The sequence below is a fragment of the Maniola jurtina genome, chromosome 19 (assembly GCF_905333055.1).
Source record: "Maniola jurtina chromosome 19, ilManJurt1.1, whole genome shotgun sequence".
Lineage (NCBI taxonomy): Eukaryota > Metazoa > Arthropoda > Insecta > Lepidoptera > Nymphalidae > Maniola > Maniola jurtina.
Window position 1 is genome coordinate 7,071,102 of NC_060047.1, and position 21,159 is coordinate 7,092,260.

The 21,159-nt window shown below is 37.0% G+C and overlaps 3 protein-coding genes across 3 annotated transcripts; 1 reads left to right on the forward strand and 2 right to left on the reverse strand.

Annotated features, from left to right (window-relative positions):
* Positions 1 to 573: 573 nt before the first annotated feature.
* LOC123874979 (zinc transporter ZIP1-like) lies at positions 574 to 11,815 on the reverse strand. The gene is made up of 5 exons (XM_045920574.1): positions 11,200 to 11,815; positions 5,958 to 6,327; positions 2,766 to 2,973; positions 1,265 to 1,400; positions 574 to 1,156 (listed from the first exon to the last, which is right to left on the reverse strand). The coding sequence occupies exons 1-5, from the start codon at positions 11,492 to 11,494 to the stop codon at positions 1,149 to 1,151; spliced, it is 1,017 nt and encodes a 338-aa protein (XP_045776530.1). The 5' UTR covers positions 11,495 to 11,815; the 3' UTR covers positions 574 to 1,148.
* A 1,346-nt stretch (positions 11,816 to 13,161) lies between these two features.
* LOC123874978 (beta-1,3-galactosyltransferase 5-like) lies at positions 13,162 to 16,233 on the forward strand. The gene is made up of 3 exons (XM_045920573.1): positions 13,162 to 13,505; positions 14,796 to 14,943; positions 15,441 to 16,233. The coding sequence occupies exons 1-3, from the start codon at positions 13,343 to 13,345 to the stop codon at positions 16,195 to 16,197; spliced, it is 1,068 nt and encodes a 355-aa protein (XP_045776529.1). The 5' UTR covers positions 13,162 to 13,342; the 3' UTR covers positions 16,198 to 16,233.
* A 204-nt stretch (positions 16,234 to 16,437) lies between these two features.
* Positions 16,438 to 19,233, reverse strand: LOC123874980. Its single transcript, XM_045920575.1, has 3 exons — positions 18,737 to 19,233; positions 17,761 to 17,939; positions 16,438 to 17,311 (listed from the first exon to the last, which is right to left on the reverse strand). The coding sequence occupies exons 1-3, from the start codon at positions 18,998 to 19,000 to the stop codon at positions 16,903 to 16,905; spliced, it is 852 nt and encodes a 283-aa protein (XP_045776531.1). The 5' UTR covers positions 19,001 to 19,233; the 3' UTR covers positions 16,438 to 16,902.
* Positions 19,234 to 21,159: the final 1,926 nt, after the last annotated feature.

Below are 21,159 nucleotides of genomic sequence, written 5' to 3' on the forward strand. Positions count from 1 at the left end.
AAAGCTAAAATGGCGCGGTAGAAGTCATTTTTGGGTTCCGTACCTCAAAACTAAAAACCCCCTGTAGGATCACTTTGTTGTCAGTCTGCCTGTCTGTTCGTCCGTCCATCGTGTCTGTCAAGAAAACCTATAGGGTACTTCCCGTTGACCTAGAATCACGAAATTTGGTAGGTAGGTGGGTCTTATAGCACAAGTAAAGGAATAAATCTGAAACAGAATTTGTGGTTGCATCACAAAAAAAAATTCACGAAAAAAATGTATTTCACATATAGATGGCGCTGTTGTCATTCACTTCCTGTGCATGCACATGTGAGTTTTTGGGAACTGTACCAAAGTATAAACATAATACCTATACCTGTTTGCGACACGTACGTGCGCACAGAAACAGTACTTAATGCTTCCAAAGATGTACGATCGCGTGCGCAGGTGTGGATCTTTAGATATAAATAAACAATTTAAAAAAATCTTCATTGTTCCTTTATCGAAATCTACCTTTACTTATCTTAAAATAGTGTAAGGAGGTGGCAAGTTGTTCCAAATCTTAACTCTTGTGAAAATAAAGAAACAATTGAGTAAATTCATAAACATTTATTAACAAACAATTATTTTAATCGCTGATTTTTCAACCGCTAAATAAAATCCGTAACTGAAGAATAAAGACGTTTTCATACAAAAACTGTTAAAAAGTATGAGGATAATTCTTGAAATAAATAAAAAATATATTCTTCAGTCAAACATTTAGCGATGGAAAAATTTAATACTATTAAACTAAGGGTCGGCGCACATATGGCGGAGCGCAGCGCAGAGCATGCCCGCGAAGTTTTCTAATCGCGTGACATATTACGCGAATTTCTACCAGAGAATGCGCGAGCACGCGCGGGACTGCGCGCGGATGCGCGAGTATCTGCACGGATGCACAATTGATTTTAGATATTATTTTAATGAGGACAATGTCGGTAATATTTTGACTGTGAAAAATGCTCTGCGCTGCGCTCAGCCATATGTTCCCCGGCCCTAAGATAAGATAATGACTATTCTTAGGCATAATATTATTTTAAGTAATAATTACGTCACCGTTCACGAGGTCATAATAATGTATCATAATTCCTTGAGAAAATGTCTTTGGAAGCATTTTCATACAACGTTCGTCAAACAACTGAAACAAAACAAATTGTACTATATAATCGAAATAATTTGAAATATCTATCCCTTTTTTTAGTGCTAAACTGATAGGTACTAATAGTAAAGTGTAAATTCTACAAACCTATATTAGCGACTGCTTCCAAAGCAACCATAAGCCCGAAGCCGAGTATTGAGCAGAGGAACTGCATAAGGCCTGTTCTGTCTTGTCGCCACACCTCGAAGAACACCACGTACACCAGCGTACCGCACGCAAGACCCTGGGAACAAAGTATTTTTGAAGCCTCAATAACTCAACGGTTATAGAAGTGGACTGAAAACCGAAAGGTCGGAGGTTATCGGCCGTTGCACTATTGTCGTACCCACTCCTAACACAAGCTTAACGCTTAGTTGGAGGGGAAAGGGGAATATTAGTCATGATTAAAATGACTAATATTCTTTAAAAAAAAGAAAGTAAAAAACCTATTACTTCCCAATTAAAGAAGAATAGACAGACCTAGGTACTACCTCTGCTACTAACATACGCCATGATACTACAGGATAATCGACTTCCAAAAAGGGAGAGGTTTTCAATTCGCTGCGTTTTTTTATATCTCCTTTTTATTAAAAATATATAAACAGATAAAAATAGTAAACACCTAACTACCATGTTTAGTATTTTACTTTTATGTCGAAGGTGGGTTTTAGTGGTTGACTCATCGATAAAAACAGTGACATCTGAATTTGACTCGTAATTTTTATCATCTACGTGATCGATAAAATCTGAGAGACGTACGATTATAATGCACTTCAAAGAGTAGGTATTTAATATTTATGTATCTATGTAAACATGTAAAAAGCAGTGACAGGCCAGTGGCTAAACCTCATTTTGGGAGGTCGGAAATTCGATCTCACCTCTAATTTTTCGGAATTATGTAGGTACGTTTTAAGCATTCAAATATCACTTGCTTTAACGGTGAAGGAAAACATCGTGAGGAAACCTGCATGTCTGAGAGTTCTTCATAATGTTCTCAAAGGTGTCAAATCTGCCAAACCACTGGCCAGTAGCGAACTATGGCCATACCCTTTCATTCTGAGAGGAGCCTCGTGTTCAGCAGTGGTGAGCCGGAGCGATGGGTTGATGATGATGACGATTATAAAAACGTATAAAGAACGGGCTCTCAGAGCAGGAAGGATGCCTCCATTAGTAACCTGTTGATTAGTGGCTTAAAGACCTAAGTCACAATCACACCTATGTACTTTACCTACCAGTACCTATTCATAACTAGGTAGTAGGTACTGAAAGTATAACTCGAAATTTAAAAAACCGCCGTGCAAAAACCTCTATAAGAAAACTAGAAAAGAGCTGATAACTTTCAAACTGCTGAACCGATTTTCTTCATTTATAGCTCGATCAAGCCACCTTTCAAACAAAAAAAAACTAGATTAAAATCGGTTCATTCGTTTAGGAGCTACGATGCCACAGACAGATACACACGTCAAATTTATAACACCCCTCTTTTTGGATCGGGGGTTAAAAAGTCAGATATAAGTACAGTCAGCAACAAAACTAGGTTTGCGTCCATAGTCGCTTGTACTGGCGGGTGCAAACCTAGCTTTGTTGCTGACTGTACCAAAATGTTCACCTGTAACACAACAGAGTATATCCCAGCTTCAGTCGCTCCAGCTCCGCCCACCAGCATAATGCCAACCCCGATGCCCAGCGCTGACACGAAGGAGAAGGTAAAGATGTAGACCACGGACAGCCATCGCTTCGTTCCAGCAGCAAGCAGTTCCACACCTATGCAGAACGCTATGATGTATTTGTGCGCTGAGACTGCTCCGAACATGTACCTGCAGAATCAGGATGACAAAGAAATGTAAGTAAACGCCCTAAAGCCCTTGGTACGACAGGTGCGGCGTGAAAACTAAGTATACCTCGCACCTGTCGTCCCAAGGGCTTTTTAGGGCTTTCTAATATTTGTAGGCCGCTACGGCTAATGTGGTGAACTTTTGTAATAATTAATTAGATCCGACCGCGTGGACTTAGGTTTTTAAAGATCCCGTGGGAACAGTTTAAAAAGTAGCCTATGTCCGTCCCTGGGATATAAGCTAACTCTGTACCAAACGTCAGAATCGGTTAAACCGTGTTGTTGGGCCGTGAAAAGATAGCAGACAGACAGACACACACTTTCGCATTTATAATATTAAGTATGGATTATTATCATCTTTTGTAACACACATTATGAATAGAATAAAGAATTTCTTTTATTATTTTTCTTCTTCTTTCTGATTTCAGCCCGTCCCTTATAATACTGAGGAGCTGTTAAAGTAAGGCTCTTAGATATTTTATGTATGTTTTCCTTTGTTCACCTGGGTCACAAATCGTCTGAAAATTGTGTGCATCACTTGAAGTTTAGCGTAGTGGAGTGGCCAGTATTTCGCATTTATTAATTTATATAACAATTTCGTAACATTGTTCATTTTATGGATCTCTTTAAAATTTCAAATGTTTCTTAAATTTTCAAATTGAACATGACTGAGGTAAACATAATTTTGTTCTTCAAAAACAGATGCAGTTTAATTACTTCATTCCTAGAGCAGATTGAGAAACAAAGATTTTCATAAAGATACCGTGGAAATATTATAAAAACAAACAACTTTATCTACGGTTGTTACTTGTTTAATACACTGATTAAATATTATCTAAATAGGTATCTCATGTTATGATATAATTAGCCCAAAAGATCCCAAGAACAAAGTGTCTGGTGTCGTAAAAAGGATAACCGATAAGGTAAAGTCACTAACCGATTCGTATATTGTGTCTAGAATCTTGATGTTTTGATTAAAATTAGGTTATTTTTTGTTCGATATGATCTATAACTGCCTTCTTTGAGAAGATTTTATCGATATTTTTATGTTATGATATGCTTGCTTTGATTTGTCGGCGGCCTAAATAACGGTAATACTTTATGTAAGTAGATCGTCAATTAGGTATCTTCTATCTAACCCAGAGGTCTAATCTTACTTACGAATTTAAATATAACGGCATGTATAATAATATATTTAAGCAGGTATTATACCTAATTAAATACAAGCCTAACAGTATTCATTTGGTAGATAGCAGAAAGTCTAATAAGAACAGATGACCATCTACTTTATAGTTAAGTTAAACCATCTTATAACGGTTAGTAAGTACACCAATCAGTTTCCCAGTAAGATTAGGTACGTACATGTAAAATTGACACCTTCAGATAAAATTTGAAGTGGTTGGTAATTGACAATGTACTCAAACAGCTACGTGCCGAGTTTTGGCTACAGATATGTTGCTGATAGGAAGTGAATACCTCAAGTACTCACCTATGCTTAAGTGCCTATAAGTAATTTACCTAAGTACCTACTCGTGTGCTTATGCAAAGGTGAGTGCAAGTATTCAAGTATATCCTAAGTGCTTTACTTGGAATATACTTGAGTACTAGGATCTATTGGATTATGTAGTCCATATGGTAGGGACTTATTTTGTATGATCAACTTTACTGTGCGTAGTCATTAAAATCTGGTGAATTTACGTAGGTCTACTACTACCTTGCCTTAGCTCATAATGCAGGTAGGTGTCTACCAAAGAATATAATAGTATGCAGATCTACTACCTACTTGGATCTACAAGAGAGTTCAAGTAGGTGGGTGAGCCGAAACAACCTTTTTGAGTTATAACAGATTCTTAAGCAAACCATAACACATAGATAGATATATTTACCTTCATATAATTAACTACTTCAAATACGTTTTAAAACGAATGTACCTAAATCTCTATGCATATATACCTACGTCAGCTTGGTAGCCTTGTTTAGTGTTCGAGTTTTTAAGACATAGTGTTCCTTACACAGCGTTAGTATGACGTTACCAACGACCTCTTTGTACTACGAAAGTACTAGACGGGTCATTTCGAAGAAAAATAAGTAGAGCCCTACCATTTATTATAACCATGAACGTTTACACGTTCAGACTTATGTCTTAGGTTCAAATTTATAGAGCGCACTTTAACTTTGCTTAGACTTAAGTTTCAGTTAAAAAGAGACAGATTTATGCCAGCCTCGGCATCTGTCTCGTTTTAACTGAAACTTAAGTCTAAGCAAAGTAAAGTGTGCTCTATAGATTTCAACCTTAGATACCCTAATTTTGACAACTTCATAAAACATGATTTTTGTTCAGAATGACTCATCTCATAAAGAGGTCGTTGAACGTTGTGAAGTTACGCAGACAATGATATTAAGGTACCAACCTACACAGTGTTTTATGCAGTACGTCTGTGCGTACCTGCCATAGTACCTACCTGGCACACTATTTAAATGATCTATCTGCATATTATGTCGTTTGCATTATGTAGGTAGGTATTAATTATATGCAACAGGTCGAGATGGCAATCCGGGTGTGAACGCCCCGCACATCCGCACATCCCTCGCAGTGCTCGCGAACCTCGCTAGCGGACGAGCGTGAGTGACGTGCGGGTGTGCTCGGCGTCCCCTCCTTCCCCTCATACCCCGATTGTCATCTCGACTGTCGAGTACTATAGGTACGTTGCATGTATGCTATGTATTTCTTATACCTACGCACCAAGGAACCCCTATAGTGCGCGCAAAACAAGTAGTCTAATCTAAACACAAGGCGTATAATGACCATATCTGACGGACTGCGCATTGTACAAAAACAGACTTGTATATTTAATCCTTAGTCTATTTCCTGCGCATACTGATGCAATTTCAGATTGGATCACTTGTTTTGCGCGCTCTATACCTACCTACCTTACCTAGGCCTTAATTCTTTAAAAGGTTACATACCACACGTTCCTGGCAGACGACTCCAGCCCAACAGCAAGCCCTTCAAACAGTTCATGGATCGACAGGGCCAGCACAATCAAAAGGCCTCTAAGGGCGGCAACAATTGTATCATCGGATTCCACAGCCAAATGACTGTGACCATGGTGTCTTGCTTGGGCTTCTAACTCCTTAATACGTTTGTCAGTTCCCTCGGCATCTGTACTACTTCGTCGTATACTCAGCACCCTTGTGAAGCTTGTGTTGGCAGTCTTATTGTCACGGCTGTTTATGTAAACGTGAACTAATTCTTCGACCAGGTACATCATGAAGAAACCACTACACATGATCAACGGGGCGAGGGCTATTGGCATCTTGGATATGTCGCCTGATTCTGAAGAATAAAAAATCTATTTTACTAGGTACTGTACCTATAAATAGCATCTATCTATCTATGGATCCTGAATTATTAGGAGATAGATACAATTATCGCAAAACAAGTAGTTCAATCTGTAGTACTAGCAACACAGCGGTTTGCGCAGATCATACTCGTAGACTAAAGGATTAAATAGGTACCCAAACCCGGTAGAGATCTGTTTTACCCGACTGCCCAAAAAATGGAGTGTGATGTCTTCAGATTCATGTAGTTAGCCTATGAGTTTTTTTTCTAAAACTTCTAAATGCCTGAACCAATTGGGATGTATGGGACCTATCATTAGAATCCTTACAATATCATCCCGAGTGACACTAACTGTAAATAAAAAATAAAAAACAACTATAACAAATTGGAATAATTAATTCCTACCCAGACCTAATCGGGTTTTTGAAAACTTTTTTGTACAATGGTCAATGCTTTGTAGTAGAGAAGGTCGCTCGGTAGGTAGGTATATTAGATGAGTAGGTAAAGCTAGTAAATTATAATCTGCAAATTAAGAAGGGACAAGGCTAGCTGCTCATTAAACAACTTATTTTAATTTTAAATTAAAGTAGGCAAGTAAGTACAAAAAAGTATGATAATCGGGATTGTAAACATGCGACTAAGTTGGTATTAAACAAGTTACAAGCTAAGTCCTTCGCCTAGTATTTATTAACCCCCGACCCAAAAAGAGGGGTGTTATAAGATTGACGTGTGTATCTGTGGCATCGTAGCTCCTAAAGTAATGAACCGATTTTAATTTAATTTATTTGTTTGAAAGGTGACTTGATCGAGTGTTCTTAGCCATAATTCAAGAAAATCGGTTCAGCCGTTTAAAAGTTATCAGCTCTTTTCTAGTTACTGTAACCTTCACTTGTCGGGGGTGTTATAAATTTTTAATTTACACTTGTTAAGTATCCGAATCAAACAATGCACGATGAAAATTGCACCAGAGAACGCGCGAGTACGCGTGAAGTTTTATCACATAGGGACTCGAACCAGCCTATCACATCACTCAAGAATGGGTGGTGACTGGTGGTTCCAAAGAACGAAGACCTCACACAGAATCTAATGGGGACTGCAACACCCACACTACACGCGATTTGCTATGTGAACGCTTTCATACAGCAATATACTTACACAATATTCAACTTCTAGAATGTAATACTTCATAGTAACTTCCAGGTACAAAAGCAAGTAGGTAGGTAGGTAAAATAGCCTAGTGGTAAAGGCATCCTGCCTTGAACTTTTGGTCAAACGTTTCTGGGTTTCAAGCTATATGCAAGCCGTTGGAAGCATTTTCCGATAGATCCTATCTCATTATCATCATTATCAGCCTATCGCCTACTCACTATTGAGGACTGGTCTCACAAAATGAGAAGAATTTGTAGTAAGAGTGGCAGACTTCACACAACTTTGAAAACTAACATTATAAAGAACAGGCATGCAGGTTTCCTCAGATTGATCCCTCTTACTTTGCGTTTTACGCACATAAGCCTCAATAGCTCAACGGTTGAGGAGCGGACTGAATTCCGAAAGGTCGGCGGTTCAAACCCCACCCGTTGCACTATTGTCGTACCCACTCCTGGCACAAGCTCTACGCTTAATTGGAGGGGAAAGGTGAGTATTAGTCATGATTAGCATGGCTAATTTTTTTTTTTTTAACTCCGAAAAGTTAGAGGGATCACCTAGATAACCTAGATCATCAACTTGATAAGCATGCATTATTTGGCAATTGTTATCCTGATGTTCCTAAAATGAATCATTAATCACTACTTGATTTGTATTTATGAAGACGATAAAGAAATTACAATATAAAGTAAGTAGGTAAACAATTTCCAATCTTATCAAATAATGTCAATAATACATTTAATTATCAAATCAATTTTTGTTTTGCCGAATTGCACATTGGCTCTTTGTACCTACCTACTGACCTATATTCTATTCATTAATATATTTTTGATGTACTTACTTAAGTAGATATTGTACTTTTCCAAATTCACTACAAAGAGCTACCTACTTAATAATATGTACCTAGTAGGTACCTACTAATTGCTAGTTATTGCCGCACTCTTTACCAGCTTTAGCTTTTACTGAAGACGCATAGCATAGAATATAATTTTATTATAATAGCTTGAAATTCTAAACCAATATAAAAACAATTTTCAAAAATCTGGCCTTTTTCGTCGTCTTTATTACAAAGGGCACCAGTGTAGGTACTTGTACCTATAGCTTACCTACTAGGTCCAAGAGTTTCGGCTATATGATATTTAGATTCTGTGATCCAATTAGAAATCGAAAACCGGAGTGAGGGATAGGTAGTACCTACTTACTCAGTAAGTACGCACCCACACGGATATCTTATTTTACTCAGTACCTACCTACCTTATTTTTTTTTAAAGAATATCAGCCATTTTTAATCATGACTAACATTCCCCTTCCCCTCCAACTAAGCGTAAAGCTTGTGCTAGGAGTGGGTACCACAATAGTACAACGGCTGGGGTTTGAATCGCCGACCTTTCGGAATTCAGTCCACTCCTATAACCGTTGAGCTATTGAGGCTATGATTAGGGCAAACTGATTTATCTGAACAGTACCTACTTAGTCCCTATAGGTGTAGTGGAGGCAAATACAAAGGATTATGTGACACGGAAATTCCTAATTACCGTTTAACCTACACCTATATCAAATCTGAATCTGTTAACTGTACTAACTGCTTTATAATAAGACTCTGTTTGTAGTTTGTACAGGGTTACCAATTGTAACTATATCTACGGAATTCCCCAGATACTTCCTCTGTTGACGATTTTAATTATGACCTAGGGTGTTTTTTTTTCTCTTTCGTCTGGCTTTACAAAGATTAGCCAATGTCAAGTTTGTAATTATTTGTAACAAGTTAGTTAAACTATACAAGTATGGACCCCGTCTGTGCCGGCGCTCGCCGACATACGCAAGGCACCCCCTTAAAGCGCTTTCCAGTCAGTTTTAACAAAAAAAAAACACTCCAAAAAGTCAGAACACGCCCGCCAGCTAACACCAACACAGACGAAGTCCACCTAGGGTGTTAAGAAGTGGACATAGATTAGTACTTTATAAGACGTCCGCCTCCTATGCGGGGAGCAGGGAATTGGATAGCTAGGAATTAGGTACTTACTCCAGCACGCTGGAGTAAGCGATGAAGGAAAACATCGTGAGCAAACCATAACTGAGAGTTCTCCATAATGTTCTCATAGGTTGAGTAAAATCTGCCAATTCGCACTTTGCCAGCGTGGTTGGCCATAGGCCTAAACCCTTCTTATTCTAAGAGGAGGTCGATGCTCAGTACTGAACTGGCAATGGGTGGGACTTTTTTTTTAACTTTTTTGTTAAATACTTAAGTAGGTAAGTAGGTACTTCCATCGCAAATTGTTCTGCGTAGGTAATAGTAGTGTAGTTAGGCATACTTAAGTAGATATTGCACGCACACCAAAAAAAAAATTACATAAAATACAATAAAAGTTGATAGGTGCTATACGAGTTAAAACTTTCCCAAGGTCGTAAATATTTCAAACGCAAAATAAGGGCCAGTTTCCACCTAAGCGGAGCGGAGAGAAATATTATGTCCACATTTCCTCGTGGAAACCGGACCTAAGTGTTAACCAACAGCATAATACCGAGTGAGGCCTTAACTTTTTCACACTGAACAGAATGAAAATGAAAAAATGAATAAATCTGTTGGATGTCGGACCCGCCAAAACACCGTTCCACTTACTTATATCGTAGTAGCTGATGCCCGCGACTTCGTTCGCGTGGATGTAGTCTATTAAAAATCCCGTGGGAACTCTTTAATTTTCCAGGATAAAAAGTAGCCTATGTGCTAATCCAGAGTATAATCTATCTCCATTATAAATTTCAGTCCAATCCGTCCAGCAGTTTTTGCGTGAAGGAGTAACAGATATACACACACACACACACAAACACATACAAACTTTCGCCTTTATAATATTAGTGTGATTTATTTCGATAGTTACTTACCTACTGGAATATTTATTGATAAGGTCATTTCATCATTTATTTATAGTATCAAAACTTAAATACCTAGCTAAAGATATGAAGTTCCATCTAAGGACTGTCATGGGCAAATGTCTAGTCTGTATGTGTATCTACCTTACCTTCTCTAAATTACAGTAAAGGTCATTACCTCTACGTATATCTCTGTGTAAATAATAATTTGAATGCTTTGAATGTTAAATAATACAACTACCTGCAATTAATTACCTACTCGAATACGATAATAATGTGTCGCACACAAACACCTACCTTCCTTTCATTACAGAAATAAATTACCAGATAAGTATCATAGTCATTCATTTTATTTATCTGATGAATTACTGACTGACTGATGAATAAGTTGCAATGAGTTCTTGCCTATTTTAGAGAGCTTTTTCCCCGATTCTGTCTGTCATACCTAATATTGGTAATTATTGTTCCTATAGCCATGGTCAACTACATCTAAACGTGGTCACAGACCACAGTCCCAGCCCCGCGTCCCGTATAGAAAACTTGCGTTAGTAAATAGTGGATGAGTATTGGTTACTGATCAAATGAATTCTAGATATTTCATATTTTTTTGTCTAAGAACCACAAATCAAAACATAGCATATAAACTTCCGTTATGTCTGAAACACCTACTTATTTTATTAGTTACGGAACTTACGGAAGTGGGCATCAACTGTGGGTTAACTGGTAAAGAATCTCAGTGCAGTACCCCGCATTACCTACTGGTTTAGTACAATAGGTACGTACAAGCAGCTAGGCTGAAAACAAGTACCTATTTAAGTAAGTACTTTTTTACAGTAATAATACTCTTACCTTGTAACAAATGAATATTTTCATCGACTTCCGGCAATAAATGCATAAAGGTGGTCGCAAATAAAACACCACCGCCAAAAGAGAGCAGTCCAATCACCAATTGATTAGAGGTCCTCATATCTGGCCCACTCGATTTCCTGAACCAGCCGAATTTAATGGAAATGAGCATGGGAGCGCATCCGACAAGCATGGAAACGGCGAATAAGCAAACCATTGTGATCACTTTAGCTCGCAACGCATATCCCTGGTCTTCGTCGGCGGTTACGCCGGTTGGGTCAATCATCGCTGCACTCATTATAATGTCAGTTTTAATTTGTTCGTACGAGGTCACTTTGTCTACGCGCTACAGCCCGCAACCTATCTCGTTGCCGTCGGTTCGTGCAACTGAGGACTCCTCACTCAGCGTCCCCTGTAGGCGGGCTCATGATAAAGTTATTAAATGATAAAAATGCCACTGGCTGTGTTCACTGCGACGACAATTACCTCTCCCGACTCTCGACGTAGAGACATGCATTTCTGTTCATGGAAAATATTTCAAAATGATTTTTGTATACCATAAAAGGTAATGATTTTTATGGAATTGTTAGCACTTTTGTGTTTCGACTTTGATGGATGGGCATGTTAACAAGATTCTATATGTAGATAACATAATATCCGGGTAAAGTTATTGCTACTGTTAAGGTACCTGCTTCAGTAAAATATGCTACCCACCTAGTAGTTTGACTAAGGATGCGTTTTCACTGAAGCGGAGAAGAGCTGACACGTGTTTTGAACTAATCGTGTTATTGAGAGATGACTGGAAAAAAATTATCACGTTACCTGATCGAAAACACACAATATCTCCGCTTCGCTCTGGTTCAGTGGAAACGCACCATAAGATATGAAAATATCCACATATAGACACTTGCACTGCAGCGTAAATGCATACCTAGACAGTGAGACGACATCCTTCATTATAATAGGATATAATACAAGATACAAGATTTTTATTTGCAGAAACATTTTTTAACTATATATATTATTAACTAGCTGATGCCCGCAGCTTCGCCCGCGTGGAATAAGATTTTTGAAAACTCCGTGGGAACTTTTGATTTCCCAGGACAAAAATAGCCTATCGTAATAGCCCGTTCCCGGGATGCAACATGTTTCTGTACCACGTAAAAACAGTTAAACGGATGATCCTTTAAAAATCCCGTGGGATCACCAGGATATAGGAATGCAATCCCTTACAGCATCAGGGTTGAGGAGTCGGGTCCTCGAGGTCAACGACAAAGTCTTTACTTGGTATAGCCTATAGATACATTCAATATCAATTTATAGCCGGCAGTTTCTAAATCCTATCAGCTTTGGGGGTCAGGTCTCTTGCAGCATCAGGATTGAGGAGTTGAAATCCAATTTTTTATGGAGCAATGTCGCAAAGCTCTATCGATAAATAAAAAATACGCAAATCGGTTCAGAAATCTCGGAGATATCGGTGTACAGGTAGAAAAACACAACTCCTCCATTTTTGAAAGTCGGTTAAAAATGTAGCCTCCTTGGCTAATCCTCTACTTGTCTATGAAAGTCCAGTCAAAATAGGTCGTTCCGAAGATTAGCCCGTTCAAACAGAAAGAATATAGACGGACAGACAGACAGACAGACAGGCAGACAAAAATTTTAAAAATCTGTGATTCCGTTATGGTACAGTTCAAATAACCATAATATGAGCTTAGTATGAGGTAGTTATTTCGAAATTACAGACAGACACAATATACATTTATGTGTCTGTCTGTAACACTTGATATACATTATGTATTTATAATATAATGGATGTCATTCACGTTAGTTTGCTATGCTAAAATAGACGTCCTGGATGTTTGAACATAATACATAATAATATTACAGATTTTTTGGGAGCAATGACCTTTTTAAAATCTGACAACACTGCTTCATACTACGTTCAAAGGTCAAGGACGTTAACGTCAATTGGACAAATGTGAAATGTCACTTTAGTAAACAGCAAAATGGAGTTTCTAATTAAAAATATTTACTTTAAGAAATAGGAATGTATCTACAAAATATACTTAATAAAATGCATTCACTATGCCAGTGAAGGAAATAAAAGAGATCACCGACGAGGAATCTCAAAGTGGAAAACTCAAAAATGACCAGAAAAGTGGTATACTTAATTGTAATCGCTTTACTGTCATTATTAATATGGATTTATCGTAGTTCGAATTTGGAATTCAGCAATACAGTACTGCTATTAACGCAAAATAATGTTATAAAAAATACATTGATACAACCACACAATTCAACATGTAACCGTAAGTGAATTTATTAAACCCGACCCAAAAAGAGGGGTGTTATAAGTTTGACGTGTGTATCTGTGTATCTGCCTGTGGCATCGTAGCTCCTAAACGAATGAACCGATTTTAATTTAGTTTTTTTTTTGTTTGAAAGGTGGCTTTATCAAGAGTGTTCTTAGCTATAATCCAAGAAAATCGTGTCAGCTGCTTGAAAGTTTTAAGCTCTTTTCTAGTTTTCTTATCAGACCGGTTATTACTATCGACCAGCACAAATTAGTGTCCAGCCAAATTCTAATAAAAATGTGTTGGTAGTTTATAAATTTTGAAAATTTTGTATTTATTTTCAAAGTATAATAAAATACATTGCATTTTGCTAAAACTGCTCAAACAGTTATCGTGAATAATGTACCTACTTTGTATTTTTTTACTGTACCTAAGTCCTAAGTATAGACTTTCACTTGCCTGTATCACACTTCACACTAATATTATAAAGGAGAAAGTTTGTATGTTTGTGTGTGTATGTTTGTATGTTTATTACTGCTTCACGCAAAAACTACTGGACGGATTGGGCTGAAATTTAGAATGGAGATAGATTATACCCTGAATTAGCACATAGGCTACTTTTTATCCCTGAAAATCAAAGAGTTCTCACGGGAATTTTAAAAACCTACATCTCCGCGAACGAAGTCGCGGGCATCAGCTATAGTCTAGAATATATTTGAATGGTACCTAATCAGTAATCAATGAATGTAGGTAAATGATGTAGCCTAGAATGCACATGTTTAGGAGATGCCTATATAATCATCCCGTTTTAAAGGTACTAAGTAACACTATAGGTGACTGGCCAGAAGGGCAGCTCATGAATTAGGGTCAATTGCACATCAGTGGTTAAAGTTACAATTTAATTTAATCTTGCACAAGCAAAGTGGGTAGCACAAGTCAGTATTTGTACTTCAATGGTTAAGGTTTAGGACTAGAGTCTTTTGGCAAAAAGTTGAAGAACCCCAGTAGGTACTACTCAGTGGCTTTTTGGTTAAGACTAAAACATAATTATGATAAAAAGATGTCCACAAAGAACAACTTATATATCTCTACTGGAGGCCCAAAAAGAAGGGTGTTATAAGTTTGACGTGTGTATCTGTCTCTGGCATCGTAGCTCCTAAACTAATGCACCGATTTTGATTTAGTTTTTTTTGTTTGAAAGGTGGCTTGACCGTTCAGCCGTTTGAAAGTTATCAGCTCTTTTCTAGTTACTGTAACCTTCACTTGTTGGGGGTGTTTTAAATTTTTGATTTACACTTGTTTCAGAATCACCATTCATTGTGATAATTGTGACATCCTATGTAGGGCATGTGGAATTAAGGAGTGCCCACAGGAGGGCAATGCCCTCTGCATATCTTTCATCACTTAATATTACAAGGGTATTCTTATTGGCAAGGATACCTAAAAATGAAAGGTAATACTTTCAGTTCCTTAATCGAAGTTTGAAGAAGGACCCATACAAGTATGCCAGATAAGGTGTGCATTACAAAATGACAGTCATTTCAAAGCACCCCACTGAACATATCGGGAATTAAAATTGACACTTTGTTACAAGTGATCTTCATTTTGACATAATGTCTCAACACTAACATTTAGTTCCGAGTACACTCACATGCCCCTCACTGTTGCTGTAAACGCCAAAATGGTGATAGTTAAATTGCTTCAAAAACAGGTTTGCAATAGCAAGTCCAGTGTACTTGTATTAGCAGAGGTCAGTGTTCCGAATTGATCTCAGGTCTATCATTTTTTAATAGACTAATTTGTCGAGTATGTAGGTCAAGTTAATATTGCATGAATGAATAGTTTTATCTGAAAATGTGTGATATCACATATAATTATCAGTGTTTTGCAATCCCTTAGTCATGGTTTGAACAAAATAAATTTAATCTACACTAATTTTGAAACTTTCAGATATATAACACAAGATGCTATCAATAATGAAAGTATTATATTTGGTGACATACTACAAGGTTCATTCTATGAGAACTATAGAAATCTGACATACAAACATCTTATGGGATTGAAATGGGCATCCTCACAGTGCCAGAAAGCATCTTTTATACTAAAAGTTGATGATGATACTGTGTTCAACATAAATAAGACTTATGAATTCCTTAAGAAAATACCAATTACTGACGGAAATGATTTAATCATGGGATATATTTTGAATAATACGAAACCAAGAAGAAATGAACAGAACAAGTGGTATGTCACATGGGAGGAATATCCTAGAAGTGTATACCCTCCCTATTTATCAGGCTGGTACTACATAGTCAGTCCAAAAATTGCAGCTATGATATCTGATGAAGCAATCTATCATCCATTTTTTTGGATAGATGACATTTTTGTAACTGGTCTACTTACTGAATCTCTGGGTATAAAATTAAGACAGCTACCGCAAGATTACTGGCTTGAATACTATGAACTTATGGAATGTTGCCTTCGTGATATGATAAAGAAGTCAATAAAGTGTGATTATGTTGTTGGGCCAAATGGTGGAAGAAATAATTTGATAGTAGAATTTAACGAAGCTTTTGCCAACTGTCAGAAATGGGGTAACTGTACTAGTAGGGCACATGCAAATGACTTGAAGAAAGGATGTGTTATGTTTAGAGACCGAACTATATTTAGTGATGGACAAGCAGAAATACAGCATATTAACTTATAATCTATTTTCAGGGTTCCATATTATATCCAAATGAAACAAAACCGGATCCTTATTGGATCAGTTGTTTGTCTGTCTGTCTGTTCATCTATTACAGCCAATGTGCTCTAAATATATTGGACTGTTTAATTTGAAATTTGGTATCAATTTCTGAAAATCAAATACAAATATGGAATGTAAATAAATGAATTTTGAATATGGGGGTCACTAAGACGCCAAAATGAAAAATTTAGTTTTTTTATAATAAGAAGAAACTGTCCTATGAGTAGGTCATACTGCTTGATCTAGAAATCTGCATATATTCAAATTTCTATTTTATAACATGACTGCCACTAAGAATGGATTTTGCAAAATTCTGATGAGATTGTTTTAAAGTATTTTAATTTTTAAGCCAAACACAATTTTGTAAAAATATTATCATATATTTCATCTTATACAATTAACTATTACTAGTTGTATGACACTTGTTAAGCTTAGTCTAACATTTTAAACTTAAATGAATTATGTAAACAAGATTTTATATTATTGCTGAGTTAGCAAAAACCATGATAACAATATAATTAAATAAATTATATGAATCAATGATGCACATTGATACATATCAGTCAATTAATTGAGCATTAAACTAATAAGGTCACAAAAATGTGTGTTATTTAAGTACATCCTAACAATTTGCTAACTTTTATTTTATTTAACAAGTGATTTTTATCAAGAAAGCTGTAGCCAGGTATTAGTAACCGAGCTTCCATTTACTACACAGTCTTTAAATCCTTTCATAACATAACTTGATTGAAACCATCTTACATCATCAGTTGACACAATTTCAGCAAATTCTGCTTCTTCTTCAAAATTGATTTCACCCATACTTTTGGTGATAGCATCCCCAAAAACTTGGAAGTTGTTGCAACAAGAAACATTAGAAAGATTTTGAGTCCTAAAGTCTAGACTAACAACCTTACAGCTTCGCGGTATTTTGTACCCATCTATTGACTCAAAGATGTTGGAACAGACGACATCCTGGTTGTTTAACATGTTTTTCTTAATAAGAATGTACATGTTAGTGGGGGATAGACCATTAAAAAATATCTGGCTTAGTTTCTCGGAAGTCACCAATGTTCTGTAAAAATAATAAAATTATGTAATCCTTCAGTGTACAAAAGTTAAAAAAACAATCTCATTGTACCTATTTTTCAATGGATTGCCCATTTCATACAAGACTTTGATGCAAAATGCCTTTGCTATAATAACTTGATGCTCCAAAGCACGGCAATCCATTACCAGTCTACAGTATAAAGTAAGTAGTACGGTAATGTGTGGTACAGAGGAGGACTTAATTACTAAGGCCAACCCGGCTAGCATGGGCAGTACATAAAAATTATATCCCCCGATTATATCCACTGATGTCATAGAAATCAGTGGATATAATCGGGGATATAATTTTTATCTACTGCCCATGCTAGCCCGGCAGTTCTGGCTGCTCCTTCGTCCCACACTTACCACATAATTATTCTATCTAGACACGAACCTCTATGTAATATCATATGCTTACTCTGTAGCTATACTTACTTAAACACATTCATTTGTATTTTCTGATCTGTTGCAATATGAGTAGAATGGCACTGTTGTTTGTGGCACAATCTAGGCAGTAACAGCCTATATACTTCTTTACATGTGATTGGAGTTGCACCCAGAATAATGCAAATCTCATCAGGAATTGAGGCACTGTCAATTTCTTTCAATAGGCTCTAAAATGAAAATAAAGTCTAGTTATTCTAACAGTAACTACATGGTTCAGTAAAGTGGGCAGGCATAGTAATTTTATGCCACTGTAATTTCTTTATTCTTTATTTATTTGCATTCATGTATCATAATAAAAATAAAAAATATTATTCCAACATGAAGCCCTATCAGGGTGCTGCAAAGTAATTAAATATAAATAAAGTGTCACATATATAAAAAAAATGTTATGGAAATTCCTAACTAATTAGGTATGTCCTATTAATTATATTATTAGTGAATCTTAAAAAGTATCAATAAATTTCTTATGTTTGGAGTTTCTCTACATGATAAAATCAGAAATGTAGAGATCCATAGGTGAACGAGGGTATCTGACATAGCTCAGCAGATTGTGAAGCTGAAGTGGCAACAGGCAGGGCACATCATTTAAAAACTGATAGAAGTTAGGGTCCCAAAGTGCTGGAATGGTGACCTTGCACTGGGAAGTGCCGTGTTGAGAGACCCCCACTAGGCAGACAGACAACATTAGGCAATTCGCAGGGAGCCACTGGATACAAGTGCAAGACTGTGGCGCGTGGAAGTCCCTACAATAGACTTATTTCCAGCAATGGACATCTATCAGTTGATGAAGATGAATTTTGTATTCGGAAAAAACAATCGGGAAGCTAAGTTAAAATTTACAGATACTGTAAAAAATCACAATGCCCAGGTTATTAGGTCTTCCCAAGGTGCATTTAATATATTCTGGAACAAAATCTTAAGGTATTTACTTATAAACTACATAATTTTTAAATATGATACCTGCCTTTATAATAAAGTCCAGATTACTTAGTGCTGTGGATGCTACAAAATAATGTCTTTCTGACTGGTGACTCTCCCTTATATCTTCACACGACTTTCTCTTGTTTACCACTTGTTTCAACCACTGGTAAGTGTAGGGTATCTGAAGCCTTTGGTATGCTATAAATTTAATTAACTCTACAACAATATGCCCACACGATATATAAGTTAGTTGGTCACCTATGTTTAAGTTTACTTTGATAGATTTGGTGGCATTTAGGGCACTCATTATTTATTGGTAATAGAATATTGTAGGCAGGTACAACCTGTTATACGTGTTATGATAAAACGTTAGAAACAATTTAAATTACAATGTAGTCACACTTAATTTATAATTATTTTAATAATATGTATGTAAAATATCACAGATTTCACAATGGGACTTGGGTGTAAATCACAGATCACTATATATGTAACTTGTAGTGTAAAAATGTAAAACTGTAAATAATGTTTAAATTTTAACGGTTTTATGCACAGAGTATGTACAAAGAGTATGTAATCACTACGTTATTTGTGCTAGTAAAGCTGCGTACAGACCGGCCCAACGAACGCCCTACGATGGATATTTATCGTTCGCTAGCGTTGGCTTCCGCACGCTCGTTGGAGTTCGTTAATACATCCAAATACATTTATTGCTCGAACGAACGTTTTTTGGTACTTGATTCCGGTTCTTTTCTCTTTCATTCGCAATTTAATCATGGACGACGACGACATCATTATAATTGCTAGTTTTATATACCAAAACGAGTTAGCAAGAACAAGAAAAAATAAACGTAAGCGAAGATGGTGGACAACCACATATTATAAGAATAGGACTGTGTATAGTGGAAGTAAAGCTGCGTACAGACCGGCCCAACGAACGCCCTACGATGGATATTTATCGTTCGCTAGCGTTGGCTTCCGCACGCTCGTTGGAGTTCGTTAATACATCCAAATACATTTATTGCTCGAACGAACGTTTTTTGGTACTTGATTCCGGTTCTTTTCTCTTTCATTCGCAATTTAATCATGGACGACGACGACATCATTATAATTGCTAGTTTTATATACCAAAACGAGTTAGCAAGAACAAGAAAAAATAAACGTAAGCGAAGATGGTGGACAACCACATATTATAAGAATAGGACTGTGTATAGTGGAAGTAAAATGAGCGTTCGTTCGTTGGGCTTCGGCGACCGTCCAAACAGAGTTCGATCAAATAGCTCGATTTCTTTGATGTTACCGCCACGCTTTGGATCGCCGGCACACGCCAACGAGCGATCGTTGGCATTCGCTAAGCCGTCCAGATTGCAGCAACGAAGGTCAACGAAACCCGTTCGTTGGCGTTCGTTTGGCCGGTCTGTACGCAGCTTATAATGAGCGTTCGTTCGTTGGGCTTCGGCGACCGTCCAAACAGAGTTCGATCAAATAGCTCGATTTCTTTGATGTTACCGCCACGCTTTGGATCGCCGGCACACGCCAACGAGCGATCGTTGGCATTCGCTAAGCCGTCCAGATTGCAGCAACGAAGGTCAACGAAACCCGTTCGTTGGCGTTCGTTTGGCCGGTCTGTACGCAGCTTATAAACCGTGATAAGTATAGTTTTTTTTTAATATATATATATATATATATATATATATATATACAACTGGTTTTACAGCTCTGGGTTCTAGCTCTTTTAAGCCTGGTAGTTTAAAATTATAGTGTCATGAATTCAATGCTGCAGTATATTTCTTGGCTAGTCGCACTATATCCATTCCATTCAAATCAGTTATTTTCAAATATCTTGCACACCAGAAATAAAAGCATATAACTGTTGGAATAATTTTTCATCAGCTAATTTTGAAGAGTATCAGGAATGTGGTGTTAATCACAGACATCGATCACAGATCACTAATACTGCTATACTATACATACCGTCTATAGTCCAAAGACCTTACTATAGTCATAGTATTTTTTTATTCTTCTCTTTAGTAGGTACGTAGGTACTACCTAATTTTGACAATCTGGAGATGCAACACAGTTTGTAACAGTCTGTAGCTAACGCAGTTGTTACCATTCATTAGCGGGCAGACCCGTTGTGCCCGCGAAATTCAAATTTTACTTGGTTTTTCGCAATTTGTAAACTAATACGACAAAGTAGGCTATGGAACTTTAATTATTGCCAGTTGGAATCAGAAGCCGAAATTGCCTGATATCTTGCTTGCAAAATCAGATCGCTCAGTAGGCAGAATTGTTGTCGTTTCTCTTATTTTTCTGGTCGGTGATTCTGAGTTATAATTTTATGTGTCACTCGAAATTAAATAACAAATGAGAAAAAACAGGCATGGATTGAGAAAACGATAAATAAAAAGAAAATATTTTTCAGAGTGTGTGAAGGTGTGAACCAGTGGAACACTCTGAATCATC

Coding starts and splice junctions, on each gene's coding strand:
- LOC123874979 (XM_045920574.1), bottom strand. CDS start 11,494: ATGAGTGCAGCGATGATTGACCCAACCGGCGTAACCGCCGACGAAGAC. Junction 6,328..11,199: donor AAATATTCATTTGTTACAAG/GTAAGAGTATTA, acceptor TTTATTCTTCAG/AATCAGGCGACATATCCAAG. Junction 2,974..5,957: donor TCGTCTGCCAGGAACGTGTG/GTATGTAACCTT, acceptor CTGATTCTGCAG/GTACATGTTCGGAGCAGTCT.
- LOC123874978 (XM_045920573.1), top strand. CDS start 13,343: ATGACCAGAAAAGTGGTATACTTAATTGTAATCGCTTTACTGTCATTA. Junction 13,506..14,795: donor ACACAATTCAACATGTAACC/GTAAGTGAATTT, acceptor CACTTGTTTCAG/AATCACCATTCATTGTGATA. Junction 14,944..15,440: donor AGGATACCTAAAAATGAAAG/GTAATACTTTCA, acceptor TGAAACTTTCAG/ATATATAACACAAGATGCTA.
- LOC123874980 (XM_045920575.1), bottom strand. CDS start 19,000: ATGAGTGCCCTAAATGCCACCAAATCTATCAAAGTAAACTTAAACATA. Junction 17,940..18,736: donor ATCTGGACTTTATTATAAAG/GCAGGTATCATA, acceptor TTTTCATTTTAG/AGCCTATTGAAAGAAATTGA. Junction 17,312..17,760: donor ATACAAATGAATGTGTTTAA/GTAAGTATAGCT, acceptor TTATTTTTACAG/AACATTGGTGACTTCCGAGA.